At 41.6% G+C, this 20,081-nt stretch overlaps 1 protein-coding gene across 1 annotated transcript in view; it reads right to left on the minus strand.

Moving 5' to 3' along the window:
* CD109 (CD109 molecule) overlaps positions 1–20,081 on the minus strand; it is a 116,297-nt gene that overhangs the window by 54,601 nt on the left and 41,615 nt on the right. Inside the window, exons 6-7 of the mRNA XM_023517277.1 lie at positions 8,507–8,546; positions 6,107–6,191 (exon numbers count right to left, since the gene is read on the minus strand). Of these exons, the coding sequence (XP_023373045.1) occupies positions 6,107–6,191; positions 8,507–8,546 (125 nt within the window). The remainder of the gene's footprint in view (positions 1–6,106; positions 6,192–8,506; positions 8,547–20,081) is intronic.

Consider the following 20,081-nt stretch of genomic DNA (forward strand, 5'->3'; position numbering starts at 1 on the left):
GCTGTGTGTCCCAACATTATTCAGAAGGGTTTATTGGACCACATACTGTGGAGCACCAAATGTACTCATGACCATCATAACTTAGCTTTTACAGAAAAATTTTAAATAATAGTAATAATTTAAATTTAAAATAATAATAGTGTTTAACCCATAGTATCAAATGTATCCCCTTGAGTAAAATGTCGTTTAACTGTAAGTAAAAAGTAGCTCACAGGTTCTAGACTAGCCTGAGCTAGAGCAAGACCTCATATCTAAAAATAGCCAGGCATTGCGGTAGACCCCTATAGTCCCAGCTACTTGGGAGGCTGAAGCAAGAGAATCACTTGAGCCCAGAAGTTTGAGGTTGCTGTGAGCTAGGACACCATGGCACTCTCTACCTTGGGGGTGAGAAGGTGAGACTCTGTCTCAAAAACGTCTACTTTCCCTTCTAGTTATTCATGTTGTCCCTTTTCATGATGGCAAAGTTTCTTCATATGGAGAAGAGGCAATCTTTGGTAACCATTTTTCTACTAAATAGCCTTTTTTTTAAGTAAAATGCATTTCCTTGGGCAGAAGCAGTGGCTCATGCCTGTAATCCTAGTACTCTGGGAGGCTAAGGCAAGAGAACTGCTTGAACTCATGAGTTCAAGACCAGCCTGAGCAAGAGCACGATCCTGTCTCCAGTAGAAATAGAAAAACTTAGCCAGGTGTTATGGCAGGTGCCTGTAGTCCCAGCTACTCAGGAGACTGGGGCAGGAGGGTTGTTTGAACCCAGGAGTTTGAGGTTGCTGTGAACTAAGCTGACACCACAGTACTCTAGCCTGGGCAACAGAGTGAGATTCTGTCTCAATTGAAAAAAGAAAAAAAAAAAGCATTGCCTTGTTGCTTTCATCTCTATGGAGAATGCTGAGCCAAACATGGGAGTCAATTTAGCTTTGCGCTCTCTAAATCACAGCAGTCTGCTTCCTGAATCCATTAATTCAAGACAGAAACGGCCCCTCATCTGGATGAACCCAATACAGAGACAAATATTAAAATACAATACATTCTATATTAAGAAGAAAAAAATGAATCCGCCTTCAAACGCACCACTCTTTCAGAGAAGAACAGTGAAGTTAGTGGAGACCCTGGTTAGGAACTTTAGCATCAAATTCTGTCATTCAAGAAGCTTTGAAACCTGATTTATATTACTCGTATCTTGTTAAAGATTCATTGAAAGCAAAACTAGAATGACAGAATACTATATTTTACTGAGAGTTATATCAATAAGAGTACAAGGAGCTTTAAAATTCAGACATAACAAAGTATTCTCAGACATAAAAATTTTTAATTTTTATTTAAATGTGAAGCAGATTTAGCTTTCCAGGCACCAAGTTCATTATAAGGATTGTGAAACAAGGATGCTGACAATTACTGTTCTAAACAAAATCTGGAAGCATTTGAGATACATCAATTATTCATAAAATAATAGCTGGCCAATATTGTTAAAAGCAAAGATATTTTGGGATAGTATCATTAACAAAACAATTTTTTTCTGAAAACATCCATAGAATAAAAGATTTATGAAACAATATTTTAAAAAGTGAACCTATGAGGACAGTTCATGCTTTTCCCACTCATGTTTTTTTTCACTTTATTTGCAGGAGGATGCAACTATTTCAAGTCATCAAATGATAAATATATTTAAGAAACCCCCTCCCCTCCCTTTCCACTTTCCCCATATTCTTGAGCTATAATTGGGTTATAGCTTTCATAGAAACCTTAAATATTTTTTAAAGTCTATTATTCCCTAGGCATTATGAAAGTATTAATAGATACGCAATATGTTATTTTCTTTATAATTAATATGCTATTTCCCTTGGAAGCCACCAGATTGGTCAATGGAAAAGAGTCTATTATTTATTTTTAATGATGTATAAATAATGAAATGTTCACATCCAAGCTAATAAATGCATAGTTTTATTTTTTTATATACTTCAGTTAAAGATATCAAAAACACTTATTAACTTTCTCCTCAGAGAAATTTCTAGCAATGCTCTGCACATTAACTACAGCCTTGATGAAGCAGATGGTTACTAGCAAGGTAGTACCTTACTATTTATCATATACTCATGGAGAGGACTATAATAGCCATTATGAAATAAATATTTACAAAATCATCTCTATAACTTAACAATCATTTGAATAAGACCATAGAACTCATCTTTCACAATACACCACACAACAACTTGATTTCAGGAACTACTTCCTACCCCCTAATCTGGCAATGAGATCAAATCTATTGCCTTACAGTTCAATTTGGTTCATTCCAGTGATACTGTAAGATACATATTTGATCTTCATTCTGTTTCCTGGCATAAAACCCCTAAAATCTTTGGACTCTCCAAAGTGATAAGTGCCTTATCATAATGAATCAGCTGGAGGCTGGCGCCCCTAGGGACCTTCAGGATGGAGCTCTCAATGGAAAGACCAAAATGAATGATTAAAGGGTTGAAACTTTCAACCCTACCCTCCAACTTCTGGGGAGGAAAAAAGGTTGAGTTTTTTAACCAATAGCCAATGATTTAATCAATCATGCCTACATAATGAAGCTTCCATAATAACCCAAAAGGATGGGGTCTGCTCAGCTTCTGGATAGCCAGAGATTCCCAGCGGGGTGCTCTCAGAGGGCCTGGAAGCTCCATGCTGCTTCCCACAACCCTCGCCTGACGCAGCTCCTCCATCTCTTCATCTATATCCTTTGGGATAAGCCAATAAACGTAAGCAAAGTGTTTCCCTGAGTTGGTGAGCTGCTCTAGCAAATTAGTCAGACCTGAAGAGGAGGTAAAAGCCAGTCACTCAGAAGCAGAGGTGACAACCTGTGACTTGTGAAGGGCGTGTGAAGTAGGGGCAGGCTGGGACCCAGAGACTAGAGGCCTCTGATCTAACGCCACCTCCGAGTAGATAGTTTCAGAATTGGTTTGAAATAGACGACACCTAGTTGGGGTCTGCTGCAGAACCGGTGGGGGGTTGTTGTTGACCACACACTTCTTAATGACCAGAGGTCACAGACCTCTCCAGGGTTGATTCTTGAGTGAGAGTACAGGAGAGACTGAGTTTGTCCTTTCCTAGACCCTCATACCTGTAAATGGCAGCCTTCTGATGTGGTGTGAAGACCTTTGCTATGCTACACTCTGCTTAGAACTGAATTCGTACGGTCATGCTGTTGCTGTTCATCCATTTGTTCTTGAAATGCCGAAGTCAAGAACCACTGGTCAGAGAAAGCACTTTGAATTCTTATTAAAAGCACAAGTGAAATGTGAGGGTAGAGTTTGTGATGACAAAGAATGGTCTGCATGATGTGTTTCATATGAATCTAGAAAAGGACCCCACAAAATATAGTAAAGAATTGGAAATTCACCCTCAAGACAATGGTCTGAAAATTGTCATACAAAAGAGCAAACGGATAAAAGAGGAATTCAACACAGAATAGAGAAAAGATTGGAAGAGGTGAAACTGAAGTCAGGGAAAATATTTAAGAAACAACAATGGAAGTTGAGGAGAGAGATGATGTTGGCCTGAATCAAGGGAGAGGTGACGGAAAATGGTGGATGATTAGAGAGAACTAAGGAGAGAATCAACAGCACCGATGCCCACTGGCCATGGACACTGAGGGAGTGGGGAGAGCAGCTGACTCCGGCAGATAAACGGGTGGTGGTGCCGTCCACCACGGTAGAGATGCAAGAGAAGAATCACATTGGGGGGAGATGATCAGTTTAAAGCATCTGTGGGACACCCAGTGGGAGATGTCTGGTAGGCAGCAAAATGTGACGGTCTGAATCTCGAGAAAGAAACGTGGGGCCGGAGGTAAAGATTTAGGTATCAAATTATAAATGGCATCAGATACCTGGCCATGGAGAAGAAAAATCTGAGTAAATGGAGAAAGAAAAAGGAGCTCCCCAAAGTTGGAGCTCAGAGAAACAAGAACTTTTAAAAGATGAACAGAAGAGTTACCTGCAAGGGTTTCAAAGGAGTAGCCAAAGGGAAAGAAGGAAACCAGAAATGATGGGAGCGGACAACAATGTCAAAGGCACAAAGGGAAAAGAATTGCCAAAGCCTTAAAAGGTACCCGCGGAGATGGATCAAGAAGGAAGTCTTTCTGCCCTTGGTGAAGACGGTTTCAAAGACGCTTGTGAGGGAGGGCAGGCTGACTGTAAGGGCTGAAGAATGAATGGAATGTGGATATGGGGAAAATGCAGCTCTGAAGAAAAGGTGAGAGAGAGAGGAGCTGGGAGGAGGCACGGGGGTCAAGGAAGGGTTTGGAGGTCAAGGAAGGGTTGGCTTCTTTTAGTAACACAATGATTAAGCGCAGAGAGAAGACTGCCCCCAAAGAGCAAAAGGTGAAAAAGATACTGATGGACGAGGAGGAGCCACAGGCAAGAGAGGGAGTGGGCGGGGATTCTCCCACAGGAGCAGCAAGGCCCAAGTGGAGGAACTATCCTCTGAAGGAGAAAGAGAGGTCGCTTTCCTCAGGACGGTCAGGAGCAAGGCGATCATTTCCACCTTTCCCGGTATGCGGTATTTGTAGAATAGTATATGCCAGTATTTACATGCCAATTTTTATAGGCTGATGAAAGAACTTGCAAGTCAAAATGATTTCCTTATTCTTGCAAAGCTGTAGATTGTATTCTCAGCCTGATTCTCCACTCTGGAGACACCAGCAGACACTCCGGAGAATGCCCTGGTAGGCCCAGCTCTCAGGACAGCTGGGGTGAAAAGGGAAGGAGCCTGGGCCTTCTGGGCGGCAGTTCCGCTGAATTCACACAGAAGACACGAGCCTCCTGGCACAGAAGTGAAAGGGAGGCACTGGACCGGCAGAGATCTCACGGACCACCGAGGCTTGTAGGAAAGGTCTTCATTGGTGGGGGAGGGAGGCTGCAGAGCAGCACCAAGGAGGAGAGAAAAAGAGAAGAGAAGAGAGGAGAGAGAAGAGAAAGAGAGAAGAGGAGAGAGAGGAGGAGAGAGAAGAGGAGAGAGGGCGAGCAGAGAAGGGGGGTTGGGGGGTAGAGAAAGAGGAGAAACGTATCTTATATAGGGAAGTCTCCGAATGGTGACGGGATGGTGGGATAACCAATAAGGAGTTACTGCTCCAGTGGAAAGAGCCGTTTGGGGCGGGCAGCAAGTAATTGGAACAGGGTGATGAGGTAAGTGGGCCATTCCATGTGCTTGGGAAGGAGTTGTAACCTTAAGAGCAGGAAGGGGCTTTCTGGGGAAGGGGCTTTCTGAGGCAATTATCTAGCAAGAAGAACCACCCTCCTCTGCCCCACTGTGAACAACGTGCGGGCAGCTGAGGGCTGCACAAGGAGCTTTCACAGGATGGACCTGCTCAGAATGGAAGATCATGAGAACTAGCCAGATCCAAGGACTTTAAATGGCAAGAAGGAGCCTCCTCGCTACCCACAACAGACAAACTGTGAAGGCCTTTCAGTGTAGGGCTACACAGAGCTGAAGTCCACGGAAACATGCTAATCTGAGTGTGAGGGTGAGGTGTCTGACAGCTGTGCTCAAAATCCATCATCAATTGACTTTCAGTGAAGGAGATTATGCTAGATAATCCGAGCATGTCTGATCCAATCAGTTGAAAGGCCTTAAAAGCAGAGCTGAGGCTTCCGAAGGTATAACAGATTTGACCTGTGGAAGTAACTTCACCTGGCCTGAGAATCCCTCTTCCCCTTCCTGACGGGCCACCCTGTGGACTTTGGACTTGCTTAGCCAGCTCCATAATCATGGAATCAAGCCAATTCCTTGCAATAAATTCCTTCATATATGCCTCCCACTGGTTCTGCTTCTCTGGTTGAACCTAAACTCACACACACTGAGAAAAATGATGAGAATATAATATGGTGAACACTAAAGAAATTCCAGGGTTGAGCACAGTGGGTCACACCTGCAATCCCAGCACTCTAGGAGGCTGAGGCAGGAGGATCAATTGAACCTAGAAGTTTGAGGTTGCTGTGAGCTATGATGATGCCACAGCACTCTAGCCTGGGCAACAGGGTAAGATTCTGTCTCAAAAAATATAATCATCAGTTTGGGACATAAAGTTTTATAATGCCGACAGTCATAAGAGAAGAAAAATGATACTTACTTTGCTGTGACAGTACCATTTAAATTCTTAGAATTCATATAACAATATAATGGTGTCTGCAAAGTCACTTCAAATTTTGGTAACACTGGAAAATAAAAGCAAGGGTAAATCTTTTAAAGACTCCATTTTACTATCAGATTCCACTGAATAAAATAAAAAATAAAATTGTTCTAAAGGAGTTGATAATTTGTACTGTCTAAACTTAAATTCATTAGAATCCAAATACAAGTTAACACAGACAGGAAGCCCTTTGTTTCACCCAAAATTATAAATCCCTACTTTTATTAGTTTTACATAAAAGAAATATGAAAAATTTTATAAATACTAATACTGTATTTGACATAACATACTCCTGCTTCTTGCTTTTTTCCAGTCTATAGAACTTTATTTTCCTTTAACTCCACCCACTAAAGCAATTAAAGTCTTATAACAAGGTACCTCCTCATTTAATTAACACAACAGAAATATCAAAAAAGTCAATGGATCAGCAACGTAAGGCAGATCTCCAGCTCCAAGCACTTGAATGTGCCAAGACACTTCTGGACTCTAGACCAGGAAAACATAGAGGCCAAAAAAGTCACATGCGTCAACTATGGCCCCCCATGCAGGAACATTCAATTCCTATTCTTCAGGCATCATAAACTGGCAATCATGTCCCACTGCCACTACACCCCATTCAACAACACAGGACCACCCAGCACCACCACCATGTGGCAGGAAATTAGTCTATAAAAGCGTTGGCCCCTATAATTTATTTTTCTAGATTAAGTCTGTCCAAAGGAAATAAATGTCAGCCACACATATAATTTTTCATTTCTAGTAATCACATTAAAAAGTAAAAAGATTAGCCATGGTGGCGAATATCTATAATCCTAGCACTCTGGGAGGCCAAAGCATGAGGATGGCTTGAAGCCAGGAGTTCAAGACCAGTATGAGAAGCACAGCAAGACCTCTATCTCTACCAGAAAAAACAATCAAAAATTAGCCCGGAGCAGTGGCAGGTGCCTGTAGTGCCTATACTTGGGAGGCTGAGGCAGGAAGCTCACTTGAGTCCAGGAGTATGAGGTTGCTGTAAGCTCTAAGGATGCCACTGCACTCTAGCCCAGGCAACAGAGGGAGACTTAGTCTCAAAACAAAACAACAAAAAAGGTAAAAAGATGCAGGTAAAATTAATTTTGGAAATATTTTACTGAACCAAATACATATCTAAAATACTAGCACTTTAACGTGTAACCAAAATTAAAAATTATCATTAATAAAGTATTTTTTTCTTTCTTTCTTTTTTTTTTGTACTAAGCCTTCAAAATCTGGTGTCTCTATTTGAATTAGCCACATTTCAAGTGCCCACTCCCACTAAATGGTACAGTTCCAGATCAGGGTTCAGCAGACTATGAGCAGAATGAGTTAAGAATGGTTTTTACAATTTGAGGTGGGGGGGGGCCTTAAATAACAGACATTTATGTCTCACAATTCGGGAGGAAGGGACTGGGATGTCCATGGCCAGGGTGCTGACAAATTTTGTTTTAATTGGTTGAGTAAAATCGAAAGAAAAACAGTATTTTATAAGACATGAAATTCAGATGTCCATGTCCATAAAATACAGTTGCCGGCATCATGGCAACATTCACAAACATATTGCCTGTGGCTGCTGTCCAGCTAATAGGCACAGTTTGGTCCTTACCACGGAAACAGAAGGCCCATGGACCCTCCCATCTTACTATCCGGCCCATTACAGGAGAACACTTTGCTGATCCCACGAGAGTCAGATCGAACAAAACCATGTGACATACATCAGCCTGAGCCACAAAGGGGGAAGCAAAATACTTCCAGATTCCTGTTACCAAAATAAAACAAAATCTCGAAAAGGGGCACAAACCAAATGAAAAAGCACGTGTGTGGCCTCAAAATAACTACGGAAATGATAAACGAAAACAGCGACCCCACGCTTTAACGTTTATCCTTCCACTTCTTCCACCAACAAAATAGGTGGGCCCCATTGTTTTTATCTATGTGTCCCTAACTGCTCTATTATCACCTACAGAAAGGATTTCGGAACAGGACAGTCCTTACGAAAAATACGGAAAATGCTGTGTGTTGCTTTTTTTGAAAGTACAGAATTCTACATAGCTTACCACAACAAAGTATAAAAACAGAAAAATTGTGCATAAGACCAGCATCATGTGGCTAGAAGTGTTACTTTTCCTACTTTTTTCTTCATAATCAGATTTTACAGCTTTTACAAAGGAAAAAACATACTTAGGCCCATCCTATAAGGAACACAAGGACTTTACCTCCATTGGAATTTTTACTTCAAATAATAGACCCCTTGAAAATATCCACTAGGTCTTAGGAAAGTAACAAATGGTTTTTTGCTTTCAAAATAAGTTGAGGGACTCTTACCATATTCTGAAACCTGAAATGACTGATAATATAGCTGGTCCTATGGGACAGAAGAAAAAAAAAATAAGAAAACATATAAGTTCTTATTTGATTATTTTGCTTGCTTACTTACCTGCATAAAAGGGTTTAGAAAATTAATCTTTAAATTACATTTACAGTGATTTAATGAACAGAATAGTTTATCTTAACTTATGAAAGTTTGGTTTTAGTCAACTGCACCACAACAGCTGTGAGAGTTCATGAGTTTTTCTTAACAATCCACTAACATAAAAGGTGACCTGTCTCTATAATTCATCGCCAGTCATTTAAACAAACTGCTTAATCTGACTTCCATCACTTCTGAAATGAGAACCAGATTAAGTGACTCAGAAATTTTTGAAACAAGGGTAACACACGTCAACTAACAAGAAATAACTTTAGATATGTTTTGGCTATTCTTATCCAAAACCAGTGGAAAAAATAAAGTTACACACAATTCAAAGATTTGTAAATAATCAAGGACAAAAGCTCTCCATGGACCAACATCCTCCAATTTTCCAATCCCTTGAATTATTGGCTAGTCTAACTCTTAAGTCAATACATCTTACCCTGTTTTAACAGGTACTGTTAATCGTTTCCCTTTCCAAAATCAACAAGAGAACACGTGGCCTCCGAGCGTGTCATTTTTCTAACTTCTCTTATTCTAATTGTCCTTTCTAAATCAAGGTAACAGTAAATAGAACCTCTCCATCTGATTCCACTTGCGGGTTGGAAAGATAATTGTTTTTAAATAATTAATTAATACCTCTCCAAAACAGCTAAGTAATTTCACTAGTGAACTTTGTATTCTAAATTTGATTGCCTAAATTTATCAAAACAAACACATCGATTCAACTATTAAATGTTATCTCTTCTTTAAAGGCACCCTTAGTTCATCTACAGCACCACGAAGTTGTTTTTTGAATCCTAAGAGAAGGCTGTAATTCACTTAAAAATAATAAAACAATTAGGTAAAATAATTACATGCTAACCAAAACAATGCCTAAAACTTGGCCACAGTGTTGTCATTTAAAGAAGATCCCAAGGAAATTGTGCTGCCTTGATCAAAGTGCTAAGAAGGTTCACGTTCGTGACTTCTATCTTAAATTGTTTTCACATCACATGCAGTAACATCATAAATTACATGTACTTGATTCATTTACAAGTTCTAAATTATCATCCTCAAAAAATTTAATCGACAAGGTCATTTACCTGTTTTGCTGATAAACATAGTCTTTAGTTTTTGCTTTATGACTGAGGCCAGCACAGGCAAGACTGTGGAATAGTGGTGTCTCTGTCAGGTTTAACTCAAAAAGCAAACACTGAGTTAAGTATTAGATGCAAAATGATAAATTACAGTCCTCAGCATCAGAGAGTCTAGTGGTGGAGACAGACACAGCCAAGACCAATAATGTCAATGCTTGGTGTTGCTTTTTTCGAAAGAGCAGAATTCTAAATATCTTACCACAACAAAGTAGAAAAACAGAAAAATTGTGCATAAGGCTAGCATCACATGGCCAGAGGTGATTCCCGCCCCTGGGGTTTCACGCTGTGTTCTGGCTCTTACTCTTCCCTATTCTTGATTCAAACCATTCCCACCCCACCCATATATTAGTGTTCCTTGAATCCCCAACCTAAAACCGACATCTCTGCCCTCTAAGCCCAGCTCTCCCTTCCCTGTCACCTGTCACCTTGTGGCATCAATATTTGGCTCAGTTTACTGCAGGTTCTTTGAGGGTCAAGTCCACACTGGATCATTTCTGAATCCCTAATAGCTTATCCTTTAGGGTGCCAATCTACCTTAATACCTGCTACAAAATAAATGCTCTATAAATATGGATTAATTCAAATAAAAATTACTAGCTTTCACCAATGTGGAAAATTAATTCATTTATTTAGGCTTAAACAACAGCCTTCAAATGGAGTTTTAGGTATGTAATTACTTATTTAACACACAAATAGTTACATTAGATTATATTTGAAATTAATATAACTACTCCCGTCTTTCCATTGATTATCTACTTCCCCTTATTCAGTCTGTACATGTTCTCAATCTTTTGTCCCTTGGTACTGATAAATATCTTTCTGACTCCTTCCTTCCTTCCTCAAGTTGCTCTTTCTGACCCTTTCCATCCTGATCCCAGCGCTATTCTCACTCTCCAAACTCTCATCAACTCTCATCTCATGTTTTTAACTCCCTTTGTTTCTTAATTTTTGAAACAGAGTCTCACTCCATTGTCCAGGCTAGAGTGCCATGGTGTCAGCCTAGCACACAGTAATCTCAAACTCCTGGGTTCAAGCAATCCTCCTGCCTCAACCTCCCAAGTAGCTGGGACTATAGGTATCCACCAGGATACCTGGATAATTTTTCTATTTTCTTTTTTTTTTTTTTTTGAGACAGAGCCTCAAGCTATCCCCCTGGGTAGAGTGCCGTGGCATCACAGCTCACAGCAACCTCCAACTCCTGGGCTCAAGCCAGTCTCCTGCCTCAGCCTCCCAAGTAGCTGGGACCACAGGCGCCCACCACAACACCCGGCTATTTTTTGGTTGCAGCTGTCATTATTGTTTGGCGGGCCCAGGCTGGATTCAAACTTGCCACCTTAGGTGTATGTGGCTGGTGCCTCAGCCACTTGAGCCACAGGCACTGAGTCAATTTTTCTATTTTCTTAATAGAGACAAGGTCTCGCTCTTGCTCAGGTTAGTTTTGAACTCCTGAGCTCAAGTCATCTTCCCAACCCAGCCTCTAGGATTACAGGCATGTAGCCACTGCACCCAGCCTTAACTGCCATTTCTATCCTAAGGATGCTAAAAATAATTATCTCTAAACCACACCTCAACCCAGAGATTCAGATTTCCCTCTGGACATCTCCACCTGAATGTACTACAGAATGTTCTGGATTTATTATCTGGACCCAGCCTTTCCCAGTGGCCTTCATTGATTGCCTCTCCCTATGTTGGGTTAGATGCCCTCTTCTCCCATAATATTCTGCGTATCGCTCAATCATTTTATTTAACATAATACACTATAATTATCTGCTTTGTGTCCATCTTTCTAAGATATTGTGACATCCTTCAGAGCACGGCACCCAGATCAGCATGCCTTCACTATCCGCTGAGTAAAGTTGTGTATAAATGAATAAATAAATGAATCTTGTCCCAGATGTTCATCAGATCAGCCTCAGCTAAGACAAAAAGACATTAAAATAACCTTCCCTTGAGAAGGATCAGATTACCCTGAGAGGCGAATTAGCCTCAGGGGAACCTTAATTCTCTGCCCTGAGTAGTAGGAGAGGCTGGCCACCCCGGAAAGCCAAAGGAAGAAAGGAGGCAAAGAGCTTCTTGTCACTGTCATTTCAAATTATTCCAATAAATCAAAAAATCATTTTGTAACCAAGCGCTGACAGTGTGCTTTGTGTGGCAGAAAGCCTTCCCAGGATAATTATAGGTGGTCAAGGGCAAATCAAAAAAAAAAATTATTTTACTGCCCAAGGGATTTCAAAAGCAGAAGTAAGTTTTGTAATGCTCAACATATTGTATATTAAACAGGTCATATCAATTTCACAATGAGTTTAGTTATATTACAAGGCATTTTTACAAAATATTCCTACAAAATATATGTTCAAGTACAGAATATCGTGAAATATTTAAAATTAATAATAATTCAGAGAATTAGTATCCATTTGTGCCATAAACAGTCACAAAAGCACCGACACCAAGGACCTTCATAAATCTAGAACAAGGATCAGCAAATTTTCCCTATAAAGGGCTGGATGTAAAACATCACAGCCTCTGTAGGCCATATGGTCTCTGTCACAACTTTTCAACAATGCCCTTCCAGTGCGGATGCTGCCAGAGCCAGTGCGTAAACAGATGAGCCTGACCACGTTCCAAGAAAACCTTATTTACGAAAACAGGTGTCAGACTGGATTTGGTCTTTTAGCTAGGGTCTGCTGACACCTGGTCTAAAAAAAGAGTGAAATTTATTTTCAAATTGTCCTCATTAGTGCTAGCTGAACTAAACTTTTAAACACAGGAGAAAAAAAAAAGCAAGCCTTTTGTAGGAAGTACAAGTTTCCTTGACTGAACAATTTTCTTTCAGTTTCAAAGGAACTTAATCTGCTTCAAAATAAGTTTTTGTGTTTATTGAAGCTCATCAACTATGCTTTATGCTGATTCATTCTGCCAATAACTGGGAAGAAAAGCTAACCTGAAGGCCTAAATACTTGGGCCCTGTGTCTTCTGAGCAAATACCTCCCCAGGCAAGAGAGGGCAGAGCTCGCCAATGCCTTCTCAGCTCTTCATTCCCCAATATGGTCAGTATTCCACGGGGTAAGCTCTTCTTCCTTAGAGAACTGGCCCCGAGCACATAGGAGCATATCCCCTCTCTGTTGTTATTGGATGTGAGCCTGCCTCGATTAGATTTCTCTAAACAACTTTGAGCACAGAAGTGGAAAACCAGAATCAGTAGGTATTCTCAGCAATCTCTGTAACTTCTCTAATCTCTATCTCTAAGTCAATAATTCATTGCGAGGGTGTATGCTCCAGAAATCAGGGGAATGAGGGGGAATAGGGAAAACATTGCTTTTGCCACCCTTTCAAGTAGTCTGCTATGACTAGAATACAAATCGGATCCGAGTAAATCACCAAAACTATCTATTCCAGTGAGGGAATTTTCCTCCTCTAACTGTGAAGCCATCCAACTCTTGAGTTTCCTTTTTAACAAGTTTGTAGGAATACGGCCGCTGCATGAGCACTAAAAAAAATACATTTCAAAATTCAAGTCACTTTGAACTCTCGCTTCTGGAATACAAAGAAATGCCAGAAACAGAACTGAGTGCCGGGTAGACTATTTCTGTCTGTACACTTTAGTTCAAATTTAGGATCATTTCAATTTTCTAACAGTTAGCTTTAGCACTGATCGCCAGTACCTGGGTTTACTTTTTATTTAAAGGTTAAGAAAGGCACTGACTTTTGTAAACCTGCACGTCACCATATGTTACAAGGGAGCTATTTCTGACTCAGTTTGGGGTCTGGCCCCCAAGATGATAGATGCCAACTATGTCCACATTCCAAAGTGAGTGCAAGACCACCACACAGAGCTTGCCGAGGAGGCCTTGAGAACCTGGTTTTGCACCTCATAATCCCTCACCTGGGGGGAGGCCATAAAAGAGCCAAGAAGAAAATACACTAGAAGAGAATTTTAGGAAAGAGCTTTCCATGAGCTGGAGTGGCTCACACCTCACCCAGCTAAGAGCTGCTCTCCCCTCACTTCAAACCCAGGAACAGGGGTTTCATTAGGACCAGGCAGAGAGCTGAGCGTGTGCCCAGGAAGAATCCTCAAGTCATCAGGGAGCAGGCTCTTGACACATCTGAAAAATCTAAACAGCAAAATATTAGCAGTGTCTTTGGTTTGACTCTTAACTTGACTGTTATTGGCATGTGTGAAGGCAACTGATTTGTGGACATTGATTTTGTGTCCCAAGGCGTTCTTATATTTCTTGATCACTTTTAAGAGCTTTGTAGTTGACTCCCTGGGGTCTTCCAGGTATAAGATCAAGTCATCCACAAAGAGTGAGAGTTTGGCCTCCTCAAATTGTCCCCATTTGAATACCTTTGATCTTCTCTTGCCTGATTGCACTGCTAAGACTTCCAGCACTATGTTGAATAGCAGTGGAGATAGTGGGCCTCCTGTCCGGTTCCAGTTCTAGATGGAAATGCTCTCAGTTTTACTCTACTCAATGTGATATTGGCTATGGGTTTGTTGTAGAGGGCCCCTATCAGTTAAAGAAATGTCCCACCCACGCCTCTTTCCTACACAAAAGAAAAACACAAGTTTAGTCTAGCAGGGGAGAGGAGAGGAGGAAGAGAGGGAGGAGGAGGGAGGTGATTGGCAGGATCTCACATAATGTGCACAGTGAGGGGTGTTCAGCACACCCCCTGGGGGAAGGGCTCAACTACAACTTGAACCTCACCTTAGAAATGAAAACAGTGTAACCTAAACATTTGTACCCTCACACTAATCTGAATAAAAAAATAAAACTACTGGCCGTGAGGAGCTGCGTTGCCAGCAGAGCTAGAAGTGTGCTAATCTGGGGTGGTCTGTGCTCCTGAGTGCCGCAGTGCGAAGAAGCATGAGCGTTTCCCTCCCCCAGAGATGCCAAAAAGAGAGCAAGTCAGCACGGGACGGTTCTCTACCCTGATCAGAACAGCCTCAGAGGCATAAGGAAAACCCTCTGGGGAGGGAAGCTGGAGGCGTCCACTGCAGATGACGGAGCAGAGGACAGAGTTTTGAGCTGCCAGTTGGAGAAGCAGATTCAAAAGCATCCAGGGCACTTTAGCTGAAAGCGGTAAGGGTGCTCCAGAGAATCTACGGATGAATTCTCAGGAGGAAATGCTTTAGTTTTTGTTTTTGTTCTTTTTTTTTTCTTTTTTGAAAAAGAGTCTCACTATGTCACCCTCAGTAGAGTGCCGTAGCATCACAGCTCACAGCAACCTCAAACTCTGGGGCTTAAGTGATTCTCTTTCCTCAGCCTCCCAAGTAGCTGGGACTACAGGCACCCACCACAACGCTGGACTATTTTTCTGTTGCAGCTGTCATAGTTGTTTAGGTGGCCTGGGCCAGGTTCAAACATGCCACCCTCCGTGCATGTGGCTGGCACCATAACCACTGTGCTACAAGCACCAAGCCAGAAATGCTTTAGTTTTAAATGCTTGCTAAGCCCAGAGGCACTGATGCAGAAGACCACAGTACTACATGGAATTATATTAAATTGCCATGTTTGTGGGACAAATATTAATAAATTCCTATAGCTCATCCTTATATATCAAGTTAGTTCTTTTTTACCCCTCACCTCTTTTTCCTCCACCTAATTCACTCTGGAGCGGTTGAAGGCAGCCCTGTGAGTGAGAGGCAGCCAGACCCAAGCTTGGGAAGGGAGCGCTTTACCTTACTGGTCTGGACAAATCCATTACAGAATGTAGACTGACATGTGTGTGAATGTTCCCAGAAATGAAAGACCTTTTGCGAGCAAAAAATAACCATAGGAAATGATGGGATTTGCTTAACATTTCATCCAAGGAGTCAGAAAAAAATCATCCCAAAGAACTGGACTATAGGGCAAGGGAATAACGTGTTTTTCAGTGACCTATGGACTAAGAAAAGGTTCAACCTCACAGCCACACACAAGCAACTGGGCGCAGTGAACGGGGCAGCTGTTCTTGTTAATGAAGACTGAGATGCGGAGAGTGTCCACAGTTCTGACTCCTAAGACATTTTCCCACAGAAACCTTGTTCTAGACCAGCGGTTCTCAACCTGTGGGTTGTGACCCACAGGAACTGTATTAAAGGGCCGCGGCATTAGGAAGGTTGAGAACTGCTGTTCTAGACTGATCCACGTAAGCTGACATAACATGAAAATGTTAAGTAAGAATATGATACCATAACACGAATAAAATTATTATATATTGCCGTTGTCCCCACCAAGCATCATGTTAATTCTCGCCTTCTTGGGAGAAGTTTTAAACTAGCTTCATGTACTCTTGACTGCCCTTGTAACCCAGATTCTGTCCCCAGCATTTCACTGGCATGAACAGATGCTTGCTGTCCCCACCCGTCCTTTCTCAGACCCAGCTCTTGGAGACCTCTCCCGCTGCTGACACTGCAGCCAGCCTCTCTGGATCTCCTCCCCTGGGCCCCGTGCCTGCCTGCTCTTGCTTCTCTCATCTCAAGCCTGACTGTTTCCTCTCTATTCTTTTGCTGGCTTCTCTTCTTAGCTCCCAGATGTGATTTCTGACAGCACAGTCCAAATACCTCCTGCTCACCTCTCCCACCCAAGCCAGGCTTCCATCCCTGACTTCCCTGGACCTTACGATGGGCAACTGTCACAAAGACCCACACTGGACACTCTGCACTCCCCTTTCTCCTTTGCCCCAATCATAGTCTGATCAGTCACTCACCCTCATGATTCTTCCTTTAAAGCTCTTCAATTCATTCATTCCCCTTTAATTTTGGCTGCTCCCCTAAAACAGTCCCTTATAACCTTCAGATTAGACCAATATGCATCAGCTAACATCAAAGGCACTCAGACATTCGTTAAACAGCAATGTCAACCCCAGCAGCCTCCTGGACTTCAGCTTCTCTCCCTCCAATCACCCCACATGCTGCCACCAAAATGATCTGCTTAAAATCCTATGTAAACATGTCCCACCAGCGCCTAAAAACTGTCTACAAAATCAAGAAGACAACACAAATAACGATTTTTTGTTTGGGAATTTACCATAAGGGTGGCATACTTTCTCATGTATAATGTTGGGACTTTTTTTTCCTTAATCATGCATTACTTTTATAATCAGAGGAAAACTTAAAAGATATAATTTTATATCTTTTATAATTCGAGAGACTCATTCACACACATTTTGTTTTCTTTGTCCTTGGAAGTTTTATGCGAAATCTGTAACACTGATCAAGATTCAAAGTAAAATACGTAGATGTTTTTGGAGCTCCTCCACCATCTACACAATGAAATCTAAACCAGTAGCCTGACATCCGTGTCTAGCACCCTCCATAGCTTGGCCCAGCTCCTCCACCAACTTTCTCTTTGACACAATCCTCTGCTCCAGCAAGTGCTGGCTCCCGGCTCTATAGCTCTGCCACGGGCTCTCAGTCTTCTTCCACCCTCCTCCTCCAACCCTGCAGTCCCTTCCAGCTCCAACTAGGTACAGGGTGGACCTTTAAAGCTGTAAAGAGCTCTAAAAGTTCTCAGATCCAAACCCTTCTTTTATATCTGAGGAAAATGAGACCCAGAACTGAAATGACTCACCCATCAGCCCTCGACTACGGCTCTCGTACCCAGGTCTCAAGACGCCCAATCTAATGTTCTCTGCTTTTAGTTGTTACATGAGGCTATCCTGACCATAGGCTCCTTAAAAGTGGGGTCTGGGCCTTATCATCTTTAGATGTTTACTGACTGGTGTTTCTTCCCACCTAGCGTACAACAGAAAAGTTCTATGTTTTTAGTTTTATCCAGATCCCCAATAATTTTGCAATGCTTAAACCTATTCCCAACAGAAAAACAATCATGTCATATCCCTATCTTTTCCCATCTTTTTTTTTAATCATCAAATTGGCAAAGAGTTCAACAATAAAGAAGAAAACGTACCAGTGGATGTATATTGACCTACTTAGAGGAATGACAGAGTCAAAAGGATTAGCGGAATGACTGAAAATGTTTATTCACATTGACGTCATCCTTTCCTTTCCTGTTTAGAGTCTAAACATCTGTGGTCTTAACTCTAGCTGCAACATATTTCTCTGATGGTTTCAACCCAAACTGAGCAGCAGGATCAACCATGGTGAATTTAATAAATAGAGATTCCCAGTTTCCACCCCAGAGCTACTGAATCAGAATTACCAGGAGTAAAACCCAAACATAACACACACGTTCGTTTGTCCTGTCCTTTGACAGAGATGGATTGTACCTGAGTACCCAGCATTGTGCTGGGTGACGGGATACACCTTCCACGCACAGTGGAAAGAAGGGTATTCATCAAATAAAATGATCACATCCATAAGTATATAATTACAAAGTCTATAAGTTAAATTTATAGATAATCATGAAATCTGGAGATGAGGCAGGAAAAGTAGAGTCAAATCAGGTAAGGCTTTGTGGAAGCCCTGGTATTAACAAAAGATATGAATTTTATTCTGAGGGTAAGAGAAAGTCTTTGCAGAATTTTAAACTGGGAATAACGTGGTGCAACTAATGTTTAGATTACTTTACTGTTGTGTGAGAATTTGGTTGCCAAGTGGGAAAAGCACGTTCAGAGTGATTGATAAAGAGAAAGTAAAATATCTAAGAAAAAATATGGTGGCTTGGACGTAGCAGAGGTGGAAATAAAAGCAGGTGAGTTTGAAATGTGTTTAAGGGTTAAAGCTATGAGAACTGGTGAAGGGCTGAATATGGGTGGTAATATTAATATGAAGGAGAACTCCAAGGTTACCAGCCTGCACAGCTGGAGGCAGATGGAGAAATTCAGTAACATGGAAAGCACTGGAGAAGAGCCAGGTGGGGGAGTATCATAAAATGATATGGGACATGAAGACTTCAGGGTGCTTTGAAATAGCCAAGCAAAGATGTCAAACAGGCAGGAGCTACACTGGTCTGGAGCTCAGAGGGCTGGGTTCTCTCAGAGAGCACATGTGAGAGTCAGGGGTACACGGGCGGAAATTGAAACCGTATCTGTGGGTGAACTCGCCGAGAGTGAGAAGTGAAAGAAAGTTAAAAGCAAACTTTGCAACATGCTAATAGATACGGGGTAAAAAATGACTAGAGCAACCAAGGAGACTCTAGAGATGTAGCATGAACCCAAGGAGCTACACTGAAATGAGTTAGAGAGATTAAACAGCTGACATTAGACATTAAACAACTTTTATTTTTTAGATTAGCCAGAATGAGAATGTGAAGCCATTGCATGGGGAGCGGGATCAGAGTGCAGTGTTTATCATTTTGGTTTGGTATTTTTTTTAATGTGAAATAACTTAAGCACATTAGATTTGTGGGAAGATCCAGGACAGAAAGTCATGTGGATTGAAGACAGAGGAGCAGTAAGAGATTGTCAAGACTATAATGCTGCTTCTGAGAACGCAGAGGGGCGGCCCGAGACAGAGGCGAGGTAGCAGTTTTGGAGAGGAAGAATGAAGTAACAGAAGAGAATAAGCCTGGGCTGGTCACAGAGGCAGGGAGGCGTGTAAATCTGATGGGGAAAATTAAAGAAATTCCCCTCTGATGACTGTTGTTTTTTCTATAGAGAAGGAGAAAATCTACTCAGAGTGAGGAGGAAGGAGCCAGAACGACCTCCCAAGATAGCTTTCTCCTGAATCCTCCCTCTTGTGAGCAAGAACGATAAATAATGTGAACTGAAGTTGGTCACACCGACAGTCACTCACGGTGACAGACTTGTGAAAACAGAATCTAACCAATGACCAAGACACAGACCAGTGATTTTCAACTGCAGTGCCATGAGGGGATCATAGGTGTACAGCAAAAATTTTAAAGATCATTAATTAAATTATTTTTGAAAAAAGTTCAAAGCACAGTGTTTGGGGTTTTTTTTTTTAACTCTTTTTTTTTTTTTTTCTAATTGGCATAATTTAAGTGAGCTGGGAAGTTTAACCATAGTCTCAAATGGGCCATGAGATAAAAAAGGTTGAAAAACACAGACACAGTGGGTGCAAAGCCGCAGTGAGAAGGACAGGCCAGGCGCCCGGGGTCACGAGCTCACCCTCCTACAAAGTGCAAAGGACAACCTGATGTCCTTGGTAGAAAAGTACTGGCCAGAAGCACACTCTCTTTAAAAAAAAAAAAACAGCAAACATACAAAACTCACTCATCTCACCTTCCCTGTTCCTACTGAAAGTGAAACTAACTGCAGTTTTTAAGACATACAACATGACCACCTTTCTTGGGCACCTACCCCAAGCAAGGAAATGAAAAACAGCAGCATTGCTTCAGCTTCCTGCCGAATGGGAAAGTTACCCTCAAGGCAAAAAAAAAAAAAA

The sequence above is a fragment of the Otolemur garnettii genome, unplaced genomic scaffold (genome assembly GCF_000181295.1).
Source record: "Otolemur garnettii isolate 467f Iridium unplaced genomic scaffold, OtoGar3 scaffold00107, whole genome shotgun sequence".
Lineage (NCBI taxonomy): Eukaryota > Metazoa > Chordata > Mammalia > Primates > Galagidae > Otolemur > Otolemur garnettii.